General features: G+C 50.8%; 1 protein-coding gene and 1 long non-coding RNA gene across 4 annotated transcripts in view; one reads left to right on the forward strand and one right to left on the reverse strand.

Moving 5' to 3' along the window:
• Positions 1-9,338, reverse strand: part of MAEA (macrophage erythroblast attacher, E3 ubiquitin ligase) — a 30,519-nt gene extending 21,181 nt beyond the window's left edge. For all 3 annotated transcript variants that reach the window (XM_068543605.1, XM_068543603.1, XM_068543602.1), the window contains exon 1: positions 9,233-9,338. In XM_068543605.1, coding sequence (XP_068399706.1) covers positions 9,233-9,301 — 69 coding nt within the window. In that variant the 5' untranslated portion in view covers positions 9,302-9,338. The remainder of the gene's footprint in view (positions 1-9,232) is intronic.
• On the forward strand, positions 8,355-10,464 carry LOC137764411 (uncharacterized). The gene is made up of 3 exons (XR_011073974.1): positions 8,355-8,472; positions 8,651-8,841; positions 9,731-10,464. It is a non-coding gene; the product is annotated as an uncharacterized lncRNA (long non-coding RNA).
• The last annotated feature ends 6,002 nt before the right edge of the window (positions 10,465-16,466 follow it).

The raw sequence follows: 16,466 nt of genomic DNA on the forward strand, positions 1-16,466 counted from the left end.
AACTGACCTTGTATCCTGCAACCTTGCTGAACCAGATTATTAGTTCTAACAGGTTTGTGTGTGTGTGTTGTGTACGTGTGTATTCCTTAGGACTTTCCATACACAAGATGATTTCATCTGCAAATTGAGTTTTACTTCTTCCTCTCCAATCTGAATGCCTGCTATTTATTTTTCTTGCCCAGCTGCCCCAATCGGAACCTCCAGGACAATGCTGAACGGAAATGGTGAGTGGACGTCCTTGTCTTTTTGCTGATCTTAGGGGAAAGCTTTTGGTGTTTCACCACGAAGCACGATGTCGGCTGTGGTTTTCTCAGAGATGCCCTTTATCAGGTAGAGGAAGTTCTCTCCTATTCCTAGTTTGTTGAGTGTTTTTATCATGAAAGGGTGATGGATTTTGTCAAGTGTTTTTATCTGTGTCTACTGAGGTGATCATGTGGTTTTTGTCCTTTATACTATTAGTATGGCATTACGTTGGCTTTTACATGTTGAACCAACTTTGCATTCCTGGGGTAAATCCCACTTAGTCATGGTACATAATCCTTTTCATATGTTGTCAGATTCAGTTTGCTGGCATGCTGTTGAGGATTTTAGCACCTATATTCATTCATAAGGACTGGTGTGTAGTTTTCTTGTGGTACTGTTTGTCTGGTTCTGGTATCAGGGTAAAACTGACCTCACAGAACAACCTGGGAAACTTCCTTCCACTTCCATTTTTTGGCTGTTTGTGAGGGAGCAATGTTAACTCTTTTTTAAACATTTAATAGAAGTCACCAGTGAAGCCATCATGTCCTGGGTTTTTCTTTATGGGAAGTTTTTTTTTTTTTTAATCTTTTTACATGGTATAGGCTACTCAGCCATCATTTTTACAAAAGGGTGATTTTATGCGGTTCAACTCAACACATTTTTCCTTCTACATATTTTCTGTTTGTATTCCTCACCCAATACTCAACAAGGAAGAGGGTATTGGAGCTTTCTCATCAATTTGAACCAGCTTTTTATGGTTCACATTTGGTGGATTTTTTTAAGGTTTGTTACTTGCTTTTAAATTCTGGTTTTATCTTATCTGGTTATACCAAAAAATTAAATTTGTATTAATCAAATCTATTTAATGTTTCCTTGGTAATTTGTTTCACTACAGCTTTTAAGATCACAGAATTTCTCCATTTAATTAGTTGAATGTTAAATTATATTTCCTCCAGTACCTCTTTCCCCTTCAGTGACTCGCAAAAAGTAATCCTTCCTGTTTTCATGACTGAAACAGAATCTGGCAAACACCCTAATCGAGACCTGTATGAAACATCTGTACTCTCACCCAGTTCCACAGCAGCCCTCCCACACCGTGCCATCTGCTTTGGTACATGTTTCTTCAAACCTTCTCCAGTGTTTGCTGTGGGTTTTCTCACAGTATTTGCTGACAAAGAGATGCATTTTAGTTTGTTCTTATAATGTTTTCAGCCATTTTTACCAGCACAGGAAGGAAGTATTTCCCCAATGGCATGAGGCCTTTTATCTTTCACAATTAAGAAACCTCAGAAGAGGTTTCTAAATATTTATCACAAAGCTAACAACATCTTGTAAAGTGTTGGACTGAGCCCTGAATGGCAGCAGACGCCCCTGCCTGGCCTGGAGAGCTGCGCCTCGTGTTCTGGCGTGTGGCACGGGAGTCTCACGAGTCACAGTGGCCCCACGCTCCCCTGGGCTGACCTCCCCGGGCACAGCACACACCTGAGGGAGGCTCACGAAGGACAGCAGTGCTTCAAGCCCCCTCTCTCAAATAGGCTTCTTGAAAAGTGACATGTCGCTGGTCCACCTCTAGGGGCATGTGATGAGATGGACTTTTTCACTCCGTGAAGTGCGGACAAAGCTGGAGGCGGGAAGGGCACTGCCAGCACCTCCATATTCTCCCTCCTGGGGGCAGGGTCCTCTCACCTGCGACTGCTGGTTACTCACAGGCATCTTTTCGTGCCAGTGGTCCATCTCAGCAAGGGCAGTATGAGTAGAACAGTACACGCTGCAAATGCTGAGTTAGCCGGCGTGCACACAAGGCAGCCTGGCACCAGGCCTCCACATGAGCGTCTCCAGGCCCGGGACGGCTCACTGACCAAACACGACACACAGAGCCCGAGCAGGCACCAGTGCCGACTGTATGCATAACGCCAGGGAAACACTGTCTCACCTTTTCCATACAACGTATAACCAAAGCCAGCAATTTTGCAACAAGGCTGTTACTTCCGCAGTTTCATAGCAGACCCTGGTGTCCCGCAGAGACACCCTTCTTGGAGCTTCCCTCGTGATAAATAAGAAAGGTCTGATCGAGCACACAGAGAAGTCAGATGGCGTCTTTACAGCTGCTGCTAGCACCTGCAAACAGAAACCCAGCCCCCGCTGCCGCTGCCAGCCACGGCGCCTCCACTGGCGCCCACTGCTGGCGTGCTGCAGTCACCCTAACGTTTTACTCCTCCTGGCATTTTCCCAGGAGATGTTCTACTGGTTATTGCTGGGATGCAGAAAAGTGACTGACTTTTGTCTATTTTTCATGTACCCAGTTACTGTGTTGACCTTTATAATTAATTGCAGTCATTTTCTGGTTAGTTTGCTTGTGTTTCTGGGTACATAAACATATTCTGTCTCATTCGTTCTAATAGCTACATTTACTTGTTTCAATCTTACTTCACTGGATAGAATTGCCAAAATAATATTTAATAATTCATCTGTTATTTGAAGAGTTATTTCTTCTATGCCCTCCAAAGAGCTTATAATCCCAGTGGTTAGAAACAAAGAAGCAAAACACAGTTAAGTCAAATGGCAGCGGCAGCTAAGGAGAAAAACAGAGCAGAAGAGGGGATGGTGGGCCTCCCAGTCTAAATAAGGTGGTCACACTGAGAAGGTGGTTACCTGAGCAGAGACCAGGGAAGGTGAGGGAATAAGCCAGACTGACATCTGGGGGAAAGGATTCTGGACAAAGTAAACAAGAGCAAAGACTCTGAGGCCCCCCATGCTGGCACATCCTGTAGCAGCGGGGAGGCCACTGTGGCTCAGTGTCCAAAGGAGTGGAGGTGGCGGGGAAGGGGGGGGAGGGGGAGGGGGAGGCGAGGAGGTGGGGGAGGCGAGGAGGTGGGGGGGGAGGACGATGTTGGGGGAGGAGGAAGAGGGGGCCAAGTCATGAGGCCCTGGAGGGCCACTCTAACAACCCTGGACTTTACCCCGAGTAAGACGGAGGCAGCCAGGAAGAAGCATGGGCAGTGCCGGGGACAGCCGGGGGCTCCTTCAACCACCCGGAGAGGGACTGGTTCAGGCCACGGTGGCAGAGTGAAAAGGATGTGAGGACAGGCTGGATGTGAGCTCTGAGAACGGCGGGGTCAAGGCTGCCTCCAAGGTTCCAGCCTGAGCCAAATGGGATGGAAGCGCTGTCCCCCAGTGAGACCGGGAAGATGGGGGAGCGGGTTTAAGAAGGAGCTGGGTAAGACAACGAGTTCAGACTTCCACATGCTGGGACACCTTACAGACCCAAGAGGGGACGTCTGACAGGCTCCCGGGTCCAAGGCTCTGGGGCTGGCGAGGGGATCCAGCTGGGAGTCATTGGTACACACGGGGGTCCTCAAACAGGGTCACCAAGGCAGCGAGCAGTCCCAACAAGGAGGATGAGGGGCGGCTGTGAGCCTGGGAGGAGCCAGGTGTGGGTGGCGTCACGGAAGCCGCCTGGGACCCTACGCCGGGAAGGAAGGGCGGCCTGTGGCACACGTGGTGAGAGGTGGGGGCGAGCACCAGCCGCTGTCAGGGGCTCAGGCAGCACCATGGGGTCACCTGGAGACCCTGGCCAGAGCCCTGCCAGGGAGTGATGGGGCAAAACCAGCCCGGAGGCTGCTCATGAGACCGGGAGGTGGCCATCTCGAAGGGGGTGCCCCGAGGATGCTGTCCAGTTGTCACCTAGAAGGCCACGGCATGCACACCGTGAGTGCACAGAGGGGCAGGGCGCAGACACTCCTCCCCGGCAGCTGAGCCTTGAAGGAAGGAGAGAGGGGTGCGGGCCGGGGTGGGGGGGTGAGAAAGGAAACTCCGAAGGCTGCCCCACCCGGAATGCCGCTCATGGACAAGAGTGAGATGTGACTGTTTAAGGGATTTCCCCCCAGACAGAGGAGACGCTCCCTCGGCCAACAGCTACCGCCGGTGCCCCCCACGGGCCAGGAGCTCTTCCAGGCACTGGGAGGGCGACAACCGCTCAGACACGGCCCCTCACTGAGGACCAGCGTCCCAAGGGGGCATCTGACAGAAAAAGCGCCAGAGGGTGACCGAAGCCAGAAAGAAAACACCAGGGTGAGGGCCAGAGCGCAGGCACCGCAGGGCCGGATCCGGCTCAGGGCGGTGGCCTGGGGCCACGTGGGCCACGTCACGTTGGCAGAGCCCTGGCCCAGCCTGGCTGGTGGAGCGCTAGGACGCCGGCTCCCACGTGCAGAGACCTGGGCGGGGCACAGGATGGGGCGGGGAGCCGGGGGAGGTCTGGCTCAGATGGGGCAGGGCAGGGGGGCCGCTGTCATGACAGGAAAGGGGACGAGGCCAGGCCCCAGGGGCTGCGCGTGGTGGCAGGGGAAGGCTGGCTCTGTGGACAGCGAGGCCATCGGCCCAGCTGGGGCTTTTCTCCCCTCGGCTATATTCTGCGCCATAGTCCAGTTATCAAACTACTCAGCAATATTTAGTTGTTAACTATTGGTTAGTAGTGATTGAAACAGTGCATAATTCTGGTTTTCAAAAGGTTGTAAAAAACGTACACCTGAAAATAACCAACTGTTACCCCGGCGGGAGCTGCTTGGCCAGGTTCAGGTCAGCATCAAACATCCCGCCTCTTCCCGGCCTGTCTTCCCGCCCCGCCCCGTCCCCGCCCCCGGGCCCGTGTCGCCAGCCAGGCGCTCAGTGGCCCCTGCCCCCTCTGCAGGGCTCTGGGGACGTCCGAGCTGCCTCGCTCCAGTGGGACCGTGAGCCTCCGGTGTCAGGGTTGCCAAGACTTAAACTCAGCGCACATGGCTCCTCCCCAAAACACGCCTCCCCGGCCACCCCCGAACCGGTGCGCTGAAACTCTGTGTCCCTCGTTTAATGCCTCCTGCCACCAAGCGTGTGACCAGGACGGGGCCTCACCCGTCTCTCCCTGAGGCCGCCCCGCTGTCGAGCACCATCGGGTCCCCCTCTCCCAGGTTTGTTCCGAGAGTTCCAAGAGCGCAGATGTCACGTGCTCAGGGATCATGGTTGTAACAGACCCGGCCGGAAGCCAGGCGCCTGAGGCGTGTGCGGCCACACGGCTCCCCCAACAGCTCTGCCACCACCTGCCCAGGGCTGGGGGTCAGCACCGGCTCCAACAGCCCACCCCTTACAGAGAAATGGAGATTAGAAAGCCCTTTCTTTTCCAGACTTGAAATCTGTTTAAAACACTAACAACACTTAGAAACACAAGCAGCGAGCAGGGACCCCTCATGACAACCCACGTCTCTCCGGGAGGGCCCGGCGCGGAGGACGCAAGGACAGGACACGCCACCAGGTCGCCTTCGTGTGGTCAAACATCCCGCCAGCGACAGTGAGAGACAGGGGAGCGCGAAGCCAGGAGGACACGCGGGGCAGGCACACGCTTCAGAGAGGGGCACGCAGCCGAGCTCTGGGTGTGGGGCTCTGGAAGCCAAGGCCACGTGCGGGCTCTTTCAGCTGAGAACAAACACTGCCCTGAAGGTGTGACGAGGCTGCAGCCTGAGAAGAAGGCGATCATGATGCAAGCAGCGGCGGACCAGAGACGGCCAGCGTCGGAGGGAGGGACTGGCTCACTCGGGAAATCACAAAACCTAAAGTAAAAAGAGGTCAGGCCCCAGCCGCGGCCACCACCTGGGACACAGCATAATCACATACTTGTCTCAAAAGTCTGAACACTTTATGCTACCAGCGTTTCTCAAACTTGAGAACACGTGATGCCCCAAGCCCGGCTGAGACCAAGTTTGGAAAACCGCACTGAAAGTTATAACTTTAGCATGTAATTGGCACACAAACTTTCTACAAGTACAAAGCCAGGATTTGAAATTGCAGGGCAGTACTTGGTCAACAAGACCGTCAACACATTAAAAGCAGCAGATTTTTTCAAAGACACAGGAGAATCTGCCTCCAGACCCAGCTGGGAGCAACGGCCACACTCCCAGCCTGTCACGTGTGACGAGCAGGGGACAGCTGGGAGAGGGGCTGGGGAGCCAGCATGAGGCTCCAGGTGAGCCCAGAGGTGGGCCCAGGTGAGCTCAAGGGGAGGAGTCAGGGTCCAAAGCAGGTTTCCAGAGACGATGCCAGGTCCCTCCCCTGGGCTGAGCGAACATCCCACCTGATCTGGACGGTGACAAAGAAGGCCTCGAAAATATGATTTTCCTTCAGCTATCCAAAGGGAAAAAACAGAAGTAAAAACTCCAAAAACTAATGGGATAATTAGCAAAGTAATTTGGAGAATAAACACAAATTGCTTTTATAATCAGAAAAAACTTCTAAAAACATAATTAGAACAGGGTTTCCAGTTGACGATGGTGGGTCATGCCCTGGAGTTTCCACTTCTCCTTCCCTGAGGCCTGAGGGGCACGACCCACAACCCGACACACTGCAGGGAAAGGTGCCAGCCAGGGCCGGAGCACAGGGTGCCCGGGAACGCCCGCTGCGGTAAGAACAAGTTCCCCACAGCAAGGTCCAGACCAGTGGTTCTCATGGGGACCACCCGCGCCCCCGGCCCAGGACAGTCGGCAAAGCTAGAGGTGTGCTCCTCACATCTGGGGGCCGAGGCCAAGACGCACCCAAACGTCCACAGGCTTGGGCCGCCCCGCCCCGGGGGGAGCAGGGGCTCCAGGAGGGGAGGGCCGCTCTGCCAGGAGCGAAGAGCAGAAGAGCTGACCAGCCCTGAGGCCGCGAGGAGGCTGCCCAGCCCTCCAGCAGGGAGGAAGCCCCGTCCTGTCCGAAGGGCACTCGCCCGCTGCACGCTCGTCCCTGCCACCCTGCGCGAGAAGCTGCCTTTGGGCTAGAGAAGCACAACCGACGCCTTCCAGAACGCCCACCCTCAGCCGTCACCCCTGCCCCCTGCCCTGTCCCCCCGCCCCCTCTCCCCGCACCCCCTGCCTCTGGACTCTCTCCAGACCATGAACAGCACAGCTCCCCAGCCAACAGCCCTTCCCATGTTCCTCGTGAAACCTCCTCATTATCCAGTAGGAATTACTCCTGACAAAAATGTTAACTCAGCAGTGACACACATGTCAAGAGAACAGAGGAATTATCCTGTGGGATCTAAATAATCTGTGAGGGAAAATGGAGAGAGTACCTTGCAAAAATTCTACTTTTTAAAATCATTCCAGAAAAGAAGTGAAATGTCTTTATTTGGCAAGCTCACTTGAAATGATACTATAATATTTCTTGGGACTTCCCTGGTGGTGCAGTGGCTAAGAATCCGCCTGCCAATGCAGGGGACACGGGTTCGAGCCCTGGTCCGGGAAGATCCCACATGCCGCGGAGCAGCTAAGCCCGTGCGCCACAACTACTGAGCCTGCGCTCTAGAGCCCACGAGCCACAACTACTGAGCCCGCGTGCCTAGAGCCCGTGCTCTGCAACAAGAGAAGCCACCGCAATAAAGAGCAGCCCCCACTCGCCGCAACTAGAGAGAGCCCACGTGCAGCAACAAAGACCCAATGCAGCCAAAAAAGAACCAAAAACAAAATCCTTTACCTCTAGGAGTATCTGCCTAACTACGTTAATCAAAGCCTGTTTGATAAGTCTGCAACTCAGACTCCGTTCACAATTATGAAACGAGAGAGGAGGACTCGGAGGAGGGATCCTGCCTGTCTGGTGTCCCCCACATTCACCACCACGGTTTTCATCTCTGAACCTTCTTGTCTGTCAGTCAAGCAGCAGGCCTGGCAGGGGCTGAGTGAGACCAAAGCTCACAGTCAGCGGTTCCCACTCACGCCCCTTGGTTTTGGTTGGGTGCCCCGGGCAGCAGAGAATCGTGGCCTACGAGCCGCAGGGTCTTGCGGGAGTGGAATGTCAAAACAGCACGCCCTACACCTGCGGTCCAGCAAATAGGCATCTGGCTCAGGCCAGCAGCGCTTCCCTTCCTTCCCTTCAGCTACCTTCCCACAGCCAGAGCCCTCTCTTCACCCTGAGCCGACCCAGGCGTGCTCGTCTGACAGGAGTAAACAACCTCAGAGGCGGTGAGGACCCTCCCGAGGTCTCCCAGGAAGTGAACACAGGGCTCACAGCAAGCTGGCCACACCGCACCCACCCTCTGCCACCACTGACGTGGACAGGCATGCTGGGTCCTCCGGGAGGAGAGATGCGACGTGGCCCCCGGGAAAGGAATTCAGACGCACGCAGGCTCGGCCGCAGCTCTCCTGGGAATGTTATAACCTTGAGCGTTGAAGGAATTTATTCCCAGGTGCTTCACTGTAGTCAGTCACCATCGAATCCTCTACTAACTAGGTAAGAACTAGCACCGACCCCTCTCCCGGGAACACCGATTTCATCCCAGCGTAAGTCGACTTGCCTCAGCGACCATCCAAGGTCACCCAACTGGCGACCGAGTGGCAAGGGCTGTATTTCAGGTTTGGTGACGCCCCGCAAATGGGTTCCCATTGGGTCGTGCGGTCTCTCCTCACAGGTTCCCTAATTAGAGGCTGGAAGCCATCCATCAACACCGTCTGACACGAGCTTCCGGGAGGAGAGCTGGACACCAACCGCCAGTCACGGTGGGCACTCTGGCTGGGCGCCCGCGACCCCACAGCCCTGAGATCCCAGCCTCCAAAGTCACCAGCCTGTCTACGACCAGGACTGTCGCTGATGCAGTTCACGGTATTATAGAACGAAGGGGCCACAATCGGGCTCCGGAGGGAGAAGCGGGGCGCCAGGCAGACGCGCTCCCCGCCCTGTCACGAAGGCAGGCGGGAGCATGGATGGCCACACGCCACACCCGCCCGGCCCTCAGGTCCCCTGCCCCCGGGAAGCCCGGCCGCCAGCCCCGGCCCCCAGAGAGACGGGCCCCCAGCCCCTGGGGAGCCCGGCCCCCAGAGTCCGGCCCCCGGGGAGCCCAGCCCCCAGACCCCCGGCCCCGGGGAAGTCCGGCCCCCAGACCCCCGGCCTCCGCCCGGTGCCCCATGCCGCGCCCTGGCCTTCGCCCCGCCCCTCCCCCTCCCCCCCGACGCCGCCCGGCCAGGCGCGGGCGCCCCCCGGCCGCAGGCCCCACCTTGAGGGTCGGGTACTCCTGCACCTTCAGGGTCATGGAGAGCTGAGCCGCGGACTCCTGCACCGCCATCTTGGACCGGCCAAAACATTAGCGGGCGGAGCGGAAGCGCGGCGCGCGGCACGCCGGGTAGTGACGTTGCGGGGCGGGGCGCGCCGATGCCTGCACCAATCACGTCCGCCCCCACCCCGTGGCGGAGAATGGGCGCCGAGAGGCGTCCGCTCCACCCAATCATCGCCGGCCTTTCTCTCGTTCAGCCAATCAGAGGGAAGCACGGCTGGGCGTGGTCTCTCCTTGAACTTGAGGCGGGGCGGGGCGGCTTCTCTCCACCCGTCGCTCGCTTGCTGCCCTAGCCCCAGTGCTGGCTTCCCAGAGCGCCCCCGGGGGTGGGGGTGGGGGGTCGGGGTCCCGCGAGGAGCGCGGCTATGGGGGTGACTGGGCTCGCGTGGGGGCCCCTGGAGGCAATGACTCCTCCCTCCTGATTAGGACCCCTCCTTGCAGTGACCCCGCGTGGTAGTCGTGGCCAGAATGTCTGCAGGCCACGGGTGCCTGTCAGCCGGCTACTTTCCATGGGCCTCTCTCCGCAGAGAAATGCGTCTGGAGCCTGACACGGAGCCGCAGGTTCCCGCTGGGGAGGAGGAGAACTGAAATGGTTAAGGAAAGAGGCTCCCACAGTGTAACAAGGACCCGGAGCGGGGAGAGCATCCAGCATCCCTGGCATCCACACCGACTCTAGTTTCCTTTCAACCACTTCACATTCTTATTCCCTTTTATTCCTTTTAAAAATAGAAATTAAATTAGGTTTCACTAGTTAAGAGAAGACTTTCAAATTAAGCCACATCTCACACTCATTTCTGAAACGATTTTTTAAAGAAATATTAAGTTTAGCATTGAAAAAAAAACCTAACGCGACACAAGAAAGCCACTGTCGCAATGGGAGCCACTCGACTCTCTACCCTCACCTCCACCAGCCCCCATGCCCTGCGATAACAGAACCACGGGAGGATGAGAAGCTTCCTGTCCTGGATAAAACCGAGTTCCTGGAACCTGATCACATCAACCAGAGTAACAGCATCAAGGCAATCAGAACCTGTGCAGCTCAAGGCTAAGCTCAAGCCTCTGTCAACTGTAATAATATGACAGCCAGTTATTTCACCAACAAAAGTGAGTTTACTCAGGAGTAGTGGAGGAACTGTGATTCGGAATATGCAAACAAGGACAGACCACAGGCAAACCCAGAGAACAAGAAATGGGGACTTGCTTTTATAGGGAAGAGGAGGAGTTGGGAGGGGCTGTGATAACGGAAGAGTCCATTGGAGGAGCTGGGGGGGGGAGCAAAGCATGGAGGCTTCCCATTGGCTGAGCTGCTGCAGTCTCTGATTGGCTGGACTGCTGGGGGGTGGGGTTGGAGGGAAGTTTTCTTCTTCCTGCTGGATAGTAGGTAGAGGCATCTTCCTGTTTGGGGGGTAATTGACATGCATGGTGGGTGTGAGAGCACCCCCTACGGGCCTGTCCTGACTCCAAAGGTTAGTGGACTGCTCCTTAATTAATTCTACATTTTCCCCTTTTGCTCAAGATCTTTCCTTGAAAGCATCACTGATCAAGAGTCAGGATCTCCTCACCTAGTGGTTTGCCCCAGTTAACTTAAAAGCAGTAATTAGGGTCAGCATTTGGATCTTCAGAGGCTCTCATTTTAAAGAGGCAGGTTTTCAGGGAGGAGGAGAGAGGAAGGTGGTGTTGGGGGCAGGGCCTGAGCACAAGATAGTTTCTAGGGGCAGAGTCTGAGGCAAACGGAGTGGGAAGACACACAAGACCCTACCTGAGACAAAGAAATTGGGGGCAGGGGGGGACACAAGAAGCACAAGGCTTTGGAAGCCATTTTGTTCTCCTTTTTTTCTTTTTTTTTTTGGTTGTTTGAGCCAATTTAGAAATGGTATCTTGCAAAGAGGCAATTTTACAGTTTCGTGCATGTTTGGAAGCTTCCAGTTACCAGTGAAAACAAACATGCCATTCATTTTGTTTAATTTTAGAACCACAGTCCTCCAATTTAATCTTAAGGAAAACAAGTTTAGGGAGACTGAACGTTCCCCATAATGGCCACTGTAATTCCAGATTACTTTTGGTTTGTTCAGCCCACTTAGCTAAAAATGTGCACGTGGGGGATCCATAGTTTTTTTTTTATTATTATTTATTAATTAATTAATTTTTGGCTGCGTTGGGTCTTTGTTGCTGTGTGCGGGCTTTCTCTAGTTGCAGGGAGCAGGGGCTACTCTTCATTGTGGTGCACAGGCTTCTCATTGTGGCGGCTTCTCTTGTTGTGGAGCACGGACTCTAGGGCACGCGGGCTTCAGTAGTTGTGGCATGTGGGCTCAGTGGTTGTGGCTCGCTGGCTCTAGAGCGCAGGCTCAGTAGTTGTGACGCGTGGGCTTAGTTGCTCCGTGGCATGTGGGATCTTCCTAGACCAGGGCTCGAACCCATGTACCCTGCATTGGCAGGTGAATTCTTAACCACTGTGCCACCAGGGAAGCCCGGGTCCATAGTTTTTAAACATGAAACTGGCTGGAGTCCCTGAAGGAGGACTGCCCTCAAAACATTTAGGTGACTGGGATCCCATTTCCCTTAGTTCTCCTGGAAACCCAATAAAGTTGCTAGAGTCCTAGCCCAGATTCCAAAAGGAATAAAACGAATTCCTAGATCACAGCTCAATCCCCCAAAAAGAATCTTGTCACTCCATGCTCCAGACAACAACTGAGTACTCACCAAAGATAAAGTCTTGAACTGGAATGGACAAAACTTTCCCCCTGAAACGACAAAGACTTTCCAGATCCCAAATAAAGTTGGAGAGCTCAAAACGCAAAAAGAGCAAAACTTGAAGTCTAAGAAGAGATTCACCAAAACAAAAGCAGGTGGCAATTCATGGAAGTGATGAGCACAAGGGGCTCAGTGTGAGTACCTTGCTCAATTCTGGGGGCCATTGCCTCTCGGGATTTGATGCCTTCAGATCCCACTTCTGACACCCTGTTCCTGCTGGTGAACAGACACAGAATGGTGAGCTTGTCCATACTAATTTCTGGAGTGTGTGAAAGTGAGAAGGATAGAGATGGATTCCTGTGTATGGTACATGCCTCTCAGGAGACATTTGGAATGAAATTGTTGGTGTAAGCCTAGAAAAATGCATCTGTTCTAGAATTTGTTAAACACTTGCCAAGGGAAAAAAGGGATGTTACCAACTGAAACTGATCAGTTCATCTAATCACAGATCATAAGAACAGTAGTGTTCCTGCTTAGGAGCTTTAGGAAATTGTTTTTGTACTTCAAGCAGAAAAACTCTTCACATCAACAGTATGAAATGAGCACATGCAGCTTTGGAAAACTGTATTGTTTAACCTAGGCTGTCTTGTTTACAAATTTCAGAAGTATAAAAATAAAATACTCTGGGGACTTCCCTGGTGGCACTGTGGTTAAGAATCCACCTGCCAATGAAGGGGACACAGGTTCGATCCCTGGTCTGGGAAGATCCCACATGCCGCAAAGCAACTAAGCCCATGAACCACAACTACTGAGCCTGCGCTCTAGAGCCCACATGCCACAACTACGGAAGCCCACACCCCTAGAGCCCATGCTTTGCAACAAGAGAAGCCACTGCAATGAGAAGCCCACGCACCACAACGAAGAGTAGCCCCTGCTCGATGCAACTAGAGAAAGCCTGTTGCACAAGGTTTCCCTTTTCTCCACATCCTCACCACCAATTGTGATCTTTTATCTTTTTCATAAGAGCCATTATAACAGGTGTGAGGTGGTATCTAATTGTGCTTTTGATTTGCATTTCCATGATAATTAGTGATGTTGAGCATCTTTTCATGTATCTGTTGGTCATTTGGGTGTCTTCTTTGCAAAAATGTCTGTTTAGTCTTTCTGCCCATTTTAAATGGGTTTTTTTTTGTTTTGTTATTGAGTGGTATTAATTTTTTTAAATAGATTTTGGATATTAACCCCTTATCTATGTTTTGCAAACATTTCCTCCCAGTCCATAGGTTGCCTTTTCATTTTGTTTTTGGTTCCTTTGCTGTGCAGAAACTTTAAGTTTGATATAGTCCCACTTGTTGGTTTTTTTCCTCTGTTGTCTGTGGTTTTGGTGCCATACCAAAAAAAAAAAAATCATTGCCAAAACCAATGTCAAGGAGCTTCTTCCCTATGTTTTCTACTAAGAATTTTAGGGTTTTGGGTCTTACGTTTACATCTGATGCATTTTGAGTTAACTTTTTTGAGTGGTGTAAGACAGGAGTCCAATATCATGGTCCGCATATGGTTTTCCAGTTTTCCCAGCACTGTTTGTTGAGGAGACTATCCTTTCCCCACTGGATGTTCCTGGCTCCTTATCAAATATTAGTTGACTGTATAAGCAGGGGTTTAATTCTGGGCTCTCTATTCTGTTCCATTGGTCTATGTGTCCATTTTTATGCCAGGACCATGTTGTTTTAATTACTATAGCTTTATAGTATAGCTTCAAATCACGGCCAACTCTTTCTAGAAGGGTTTCTACTCAACCAGAGAAGGTCTTTAAGCCTAATTTGTTGAACATGCCTGCCCCCCAAACACACTGGCCATAATAGTTGGCAAAAAAGCAGGGTGAATGGGGGTGTATAAGAACACTCTGAACTGCTGTTCAAGGTTCCTGATTCCTAATGAGTGAAGGCGGGGTCAACACTGTCACAACATTAGGGGGTTCTTTTGGGTTTGTTCTCTAGACAGTTACACACAGAAAAACACCACTGCTCAACATGAACCTTGGATAATTTATAAATTTGGCCTACTTTCTTAAAAGGCCCAGAGAAAAAATTGAGTGACATTTCTTCTGTTCTGGATTTTTCTCTGATCTAAGAGTTCAAACTAGTTCCTGCTTTGATAAAGTTGTCTTAGTTTCATTCCTTAGGACAATGGTAGGAACTACAGAACACTGAACCTAAAAGCACTGATGTTCAGATGCACTCCCTCTACCTTTTGATCTAAAGCTATAGATGATCCACGTTTTATGTTAACTGGGTGACTAAAATATGTTATTAAAATTCTTATGTGTTTAAGAGTATTTCAGTTGTCACCTTTAGGTCAAACAACCATCAACTGGTTGTCAATTGTGCATGTCAATAGTGAAGGAGACAGAGCAAAAGGAGAAATAGGCTCTTTACAAGTATTAATGTTCAGGTAAACACCCTCCAAGTCCAACCTGGGATAAATGATTGATGCTTCCTACTACCTGCACGGGGTTCACTATTTACTATTTTTGTGGGAGTATCACAGAAACAGCATAGTGAGAACACTTTGCACATGTGGCAGGTCATACTTTACTCCTGTGTATTCAGATGTTTGTGGAATATCTATGTGTTAATGGAAGGTATTTACTATGATGGAGGGGAAGCAATCTTACTGCACACGGTCCTTCAACCCTAACTTCCCGTCACCTACTCTTGCTGCAGGCATCTGTCTATACACATGGCTAAGTTTCAATATGTATATTTTCCCACTATGGAAAATTTGAATCGGTCTGTCTTGTTTAGATTGCATAGGTCATTATGTCTGACATTCTTGTAATTACCGTGTGATCAATAAGAAATAATGCTTTTAAACATACACACACACACAGAGGTGTGACACATCCCGCATTTCAGTGGATGTTCATGTTATTTATAGGGTCCTTATAACAAGTACTTTTTAAAGAGAGGATTCAGGGAAGATGGCAGAGTAGGAAGCACCTGTGAGGTGAGACTCCATCTCCCACCTGGACAATAAATGCAGGGGCAGAATCTTCCCCGTAACCATCTGGGTACTCTGGAGTCTGTTGAAGGCTTGAAATATCCAGGAAAAGCCTTGGATGGTAAATTGTGGTTAATCTTGGTCAATTTTAGTTTTTAACACAGTAGCAGCTACCTACACTGGACCCCCTATGCTCATGGAAGACAGCTGTGCGTGTGTTTCTGGAGCAGCCTACACACAGCTTGGGGAAACCAGGGTGGGGAAAAAAGACCCTGTGCAGATATTGGGGATCTGTGCTCTGATCACTGATTGCTGTTTCTGATCACAGAGGTGCAGATGAACAGGCTGGTGGCCCTTGTTGCACCTCCCCCATTGTTGCAAGACCCGACCCCTCCAGCTGAAGTGACTTCCAGGGGCTTTAAAAGGCTGGCAGCCTTCATCCCTGTTCACTTTTTTCTTTTTCCTCTTTTGGGAGCCAGACATTCAAAAACAAATGCATATATGGGGAAATCAGAAAGTGACCATGCATGCCCAGGGAAAGGATCAGAAATGATCTGAGAAGACCTTAAGTTTATACCTTAGGCTTATCCTCAGCACAGAGACAGCCTATAACGATAAACAACAACAATAACACAAAGTAGCAAACCCAAGGGAAGGGGGATAATCTGATTTCCAGAGTTATTACATTATTAGATTCAAATGTCCAGTGTTAAATGTTCAACAACAACAACAAATCACAAGGCACACAGAGAAACAGGAAAGTATTGCTTATTCAAAGGAAAAAATAAATCAACATAAACTACCAATGAAAAGACCTGATGGTAGGTCTTCTAGATGAAGACTTTAAAACAACCACCTTAAAGATCCTCAAAGAACTGAAAGAAGCTGTGGAGAAAGTCAAGACAGCAATGTACAAATAAAATAGAAATATGAATAAAGAGATAGAAAACCTAAAAAAGAAACCAAAAGGATATTCTGGAGCTGAAAAATACAATAACTAAAATAAAAATTCAACACATGGATTCAAAGGCAGATTTGAGCTGGCAGAAGAAAGAATCAGTGAACTTGAAGACAAGACAATGGAAATTAGTGAGTATGTGGGACAGAAAGAAAAAGATTGAAGAAAAGTGAACAGAGCCTAAGGGACATGTGGGACACCATCAAGCAGAGCAACATTCACACTGTGGGAGTCCCAGGAGGAGACGAGAGAGAAAAAAGGTCAGGGAGAATATTTGAAGAAATAGTGGCTGAACACATCCCAAATTTGATGAAAGACATGAATATAAATATCCAAGAAGCTCAACAAAATCCACGTAAGATGAACTCAAAGAAACCCACACTGAGACACACTATAATCAAACTTTCAAAAGACAAAGACAGAGAATCTTGGAAGCAACAAGTGAGAAGCAAATCATCATACACAATCCTGAATGAGATTATCGACAGATTTCTTATCAGAAATTTTAGACGCCAGAAAACATTCTCT

The sequence above is a fragment of the Eschrichtius robustus genome, chromosome 4 (assembly GCF_028021215.1).
Source record: "Eschrichtius robustus isolate mEscRob2 chromosome 4, mEscRob2.pri, whole genome shotgun sequence".
Lineage (NCBI taxonomy): Eukaryota > Metazoa > Chordata > Mammalia > Artiodactyla > Eschrichtiidae > Eschrichtius > Eschrichtius robustus.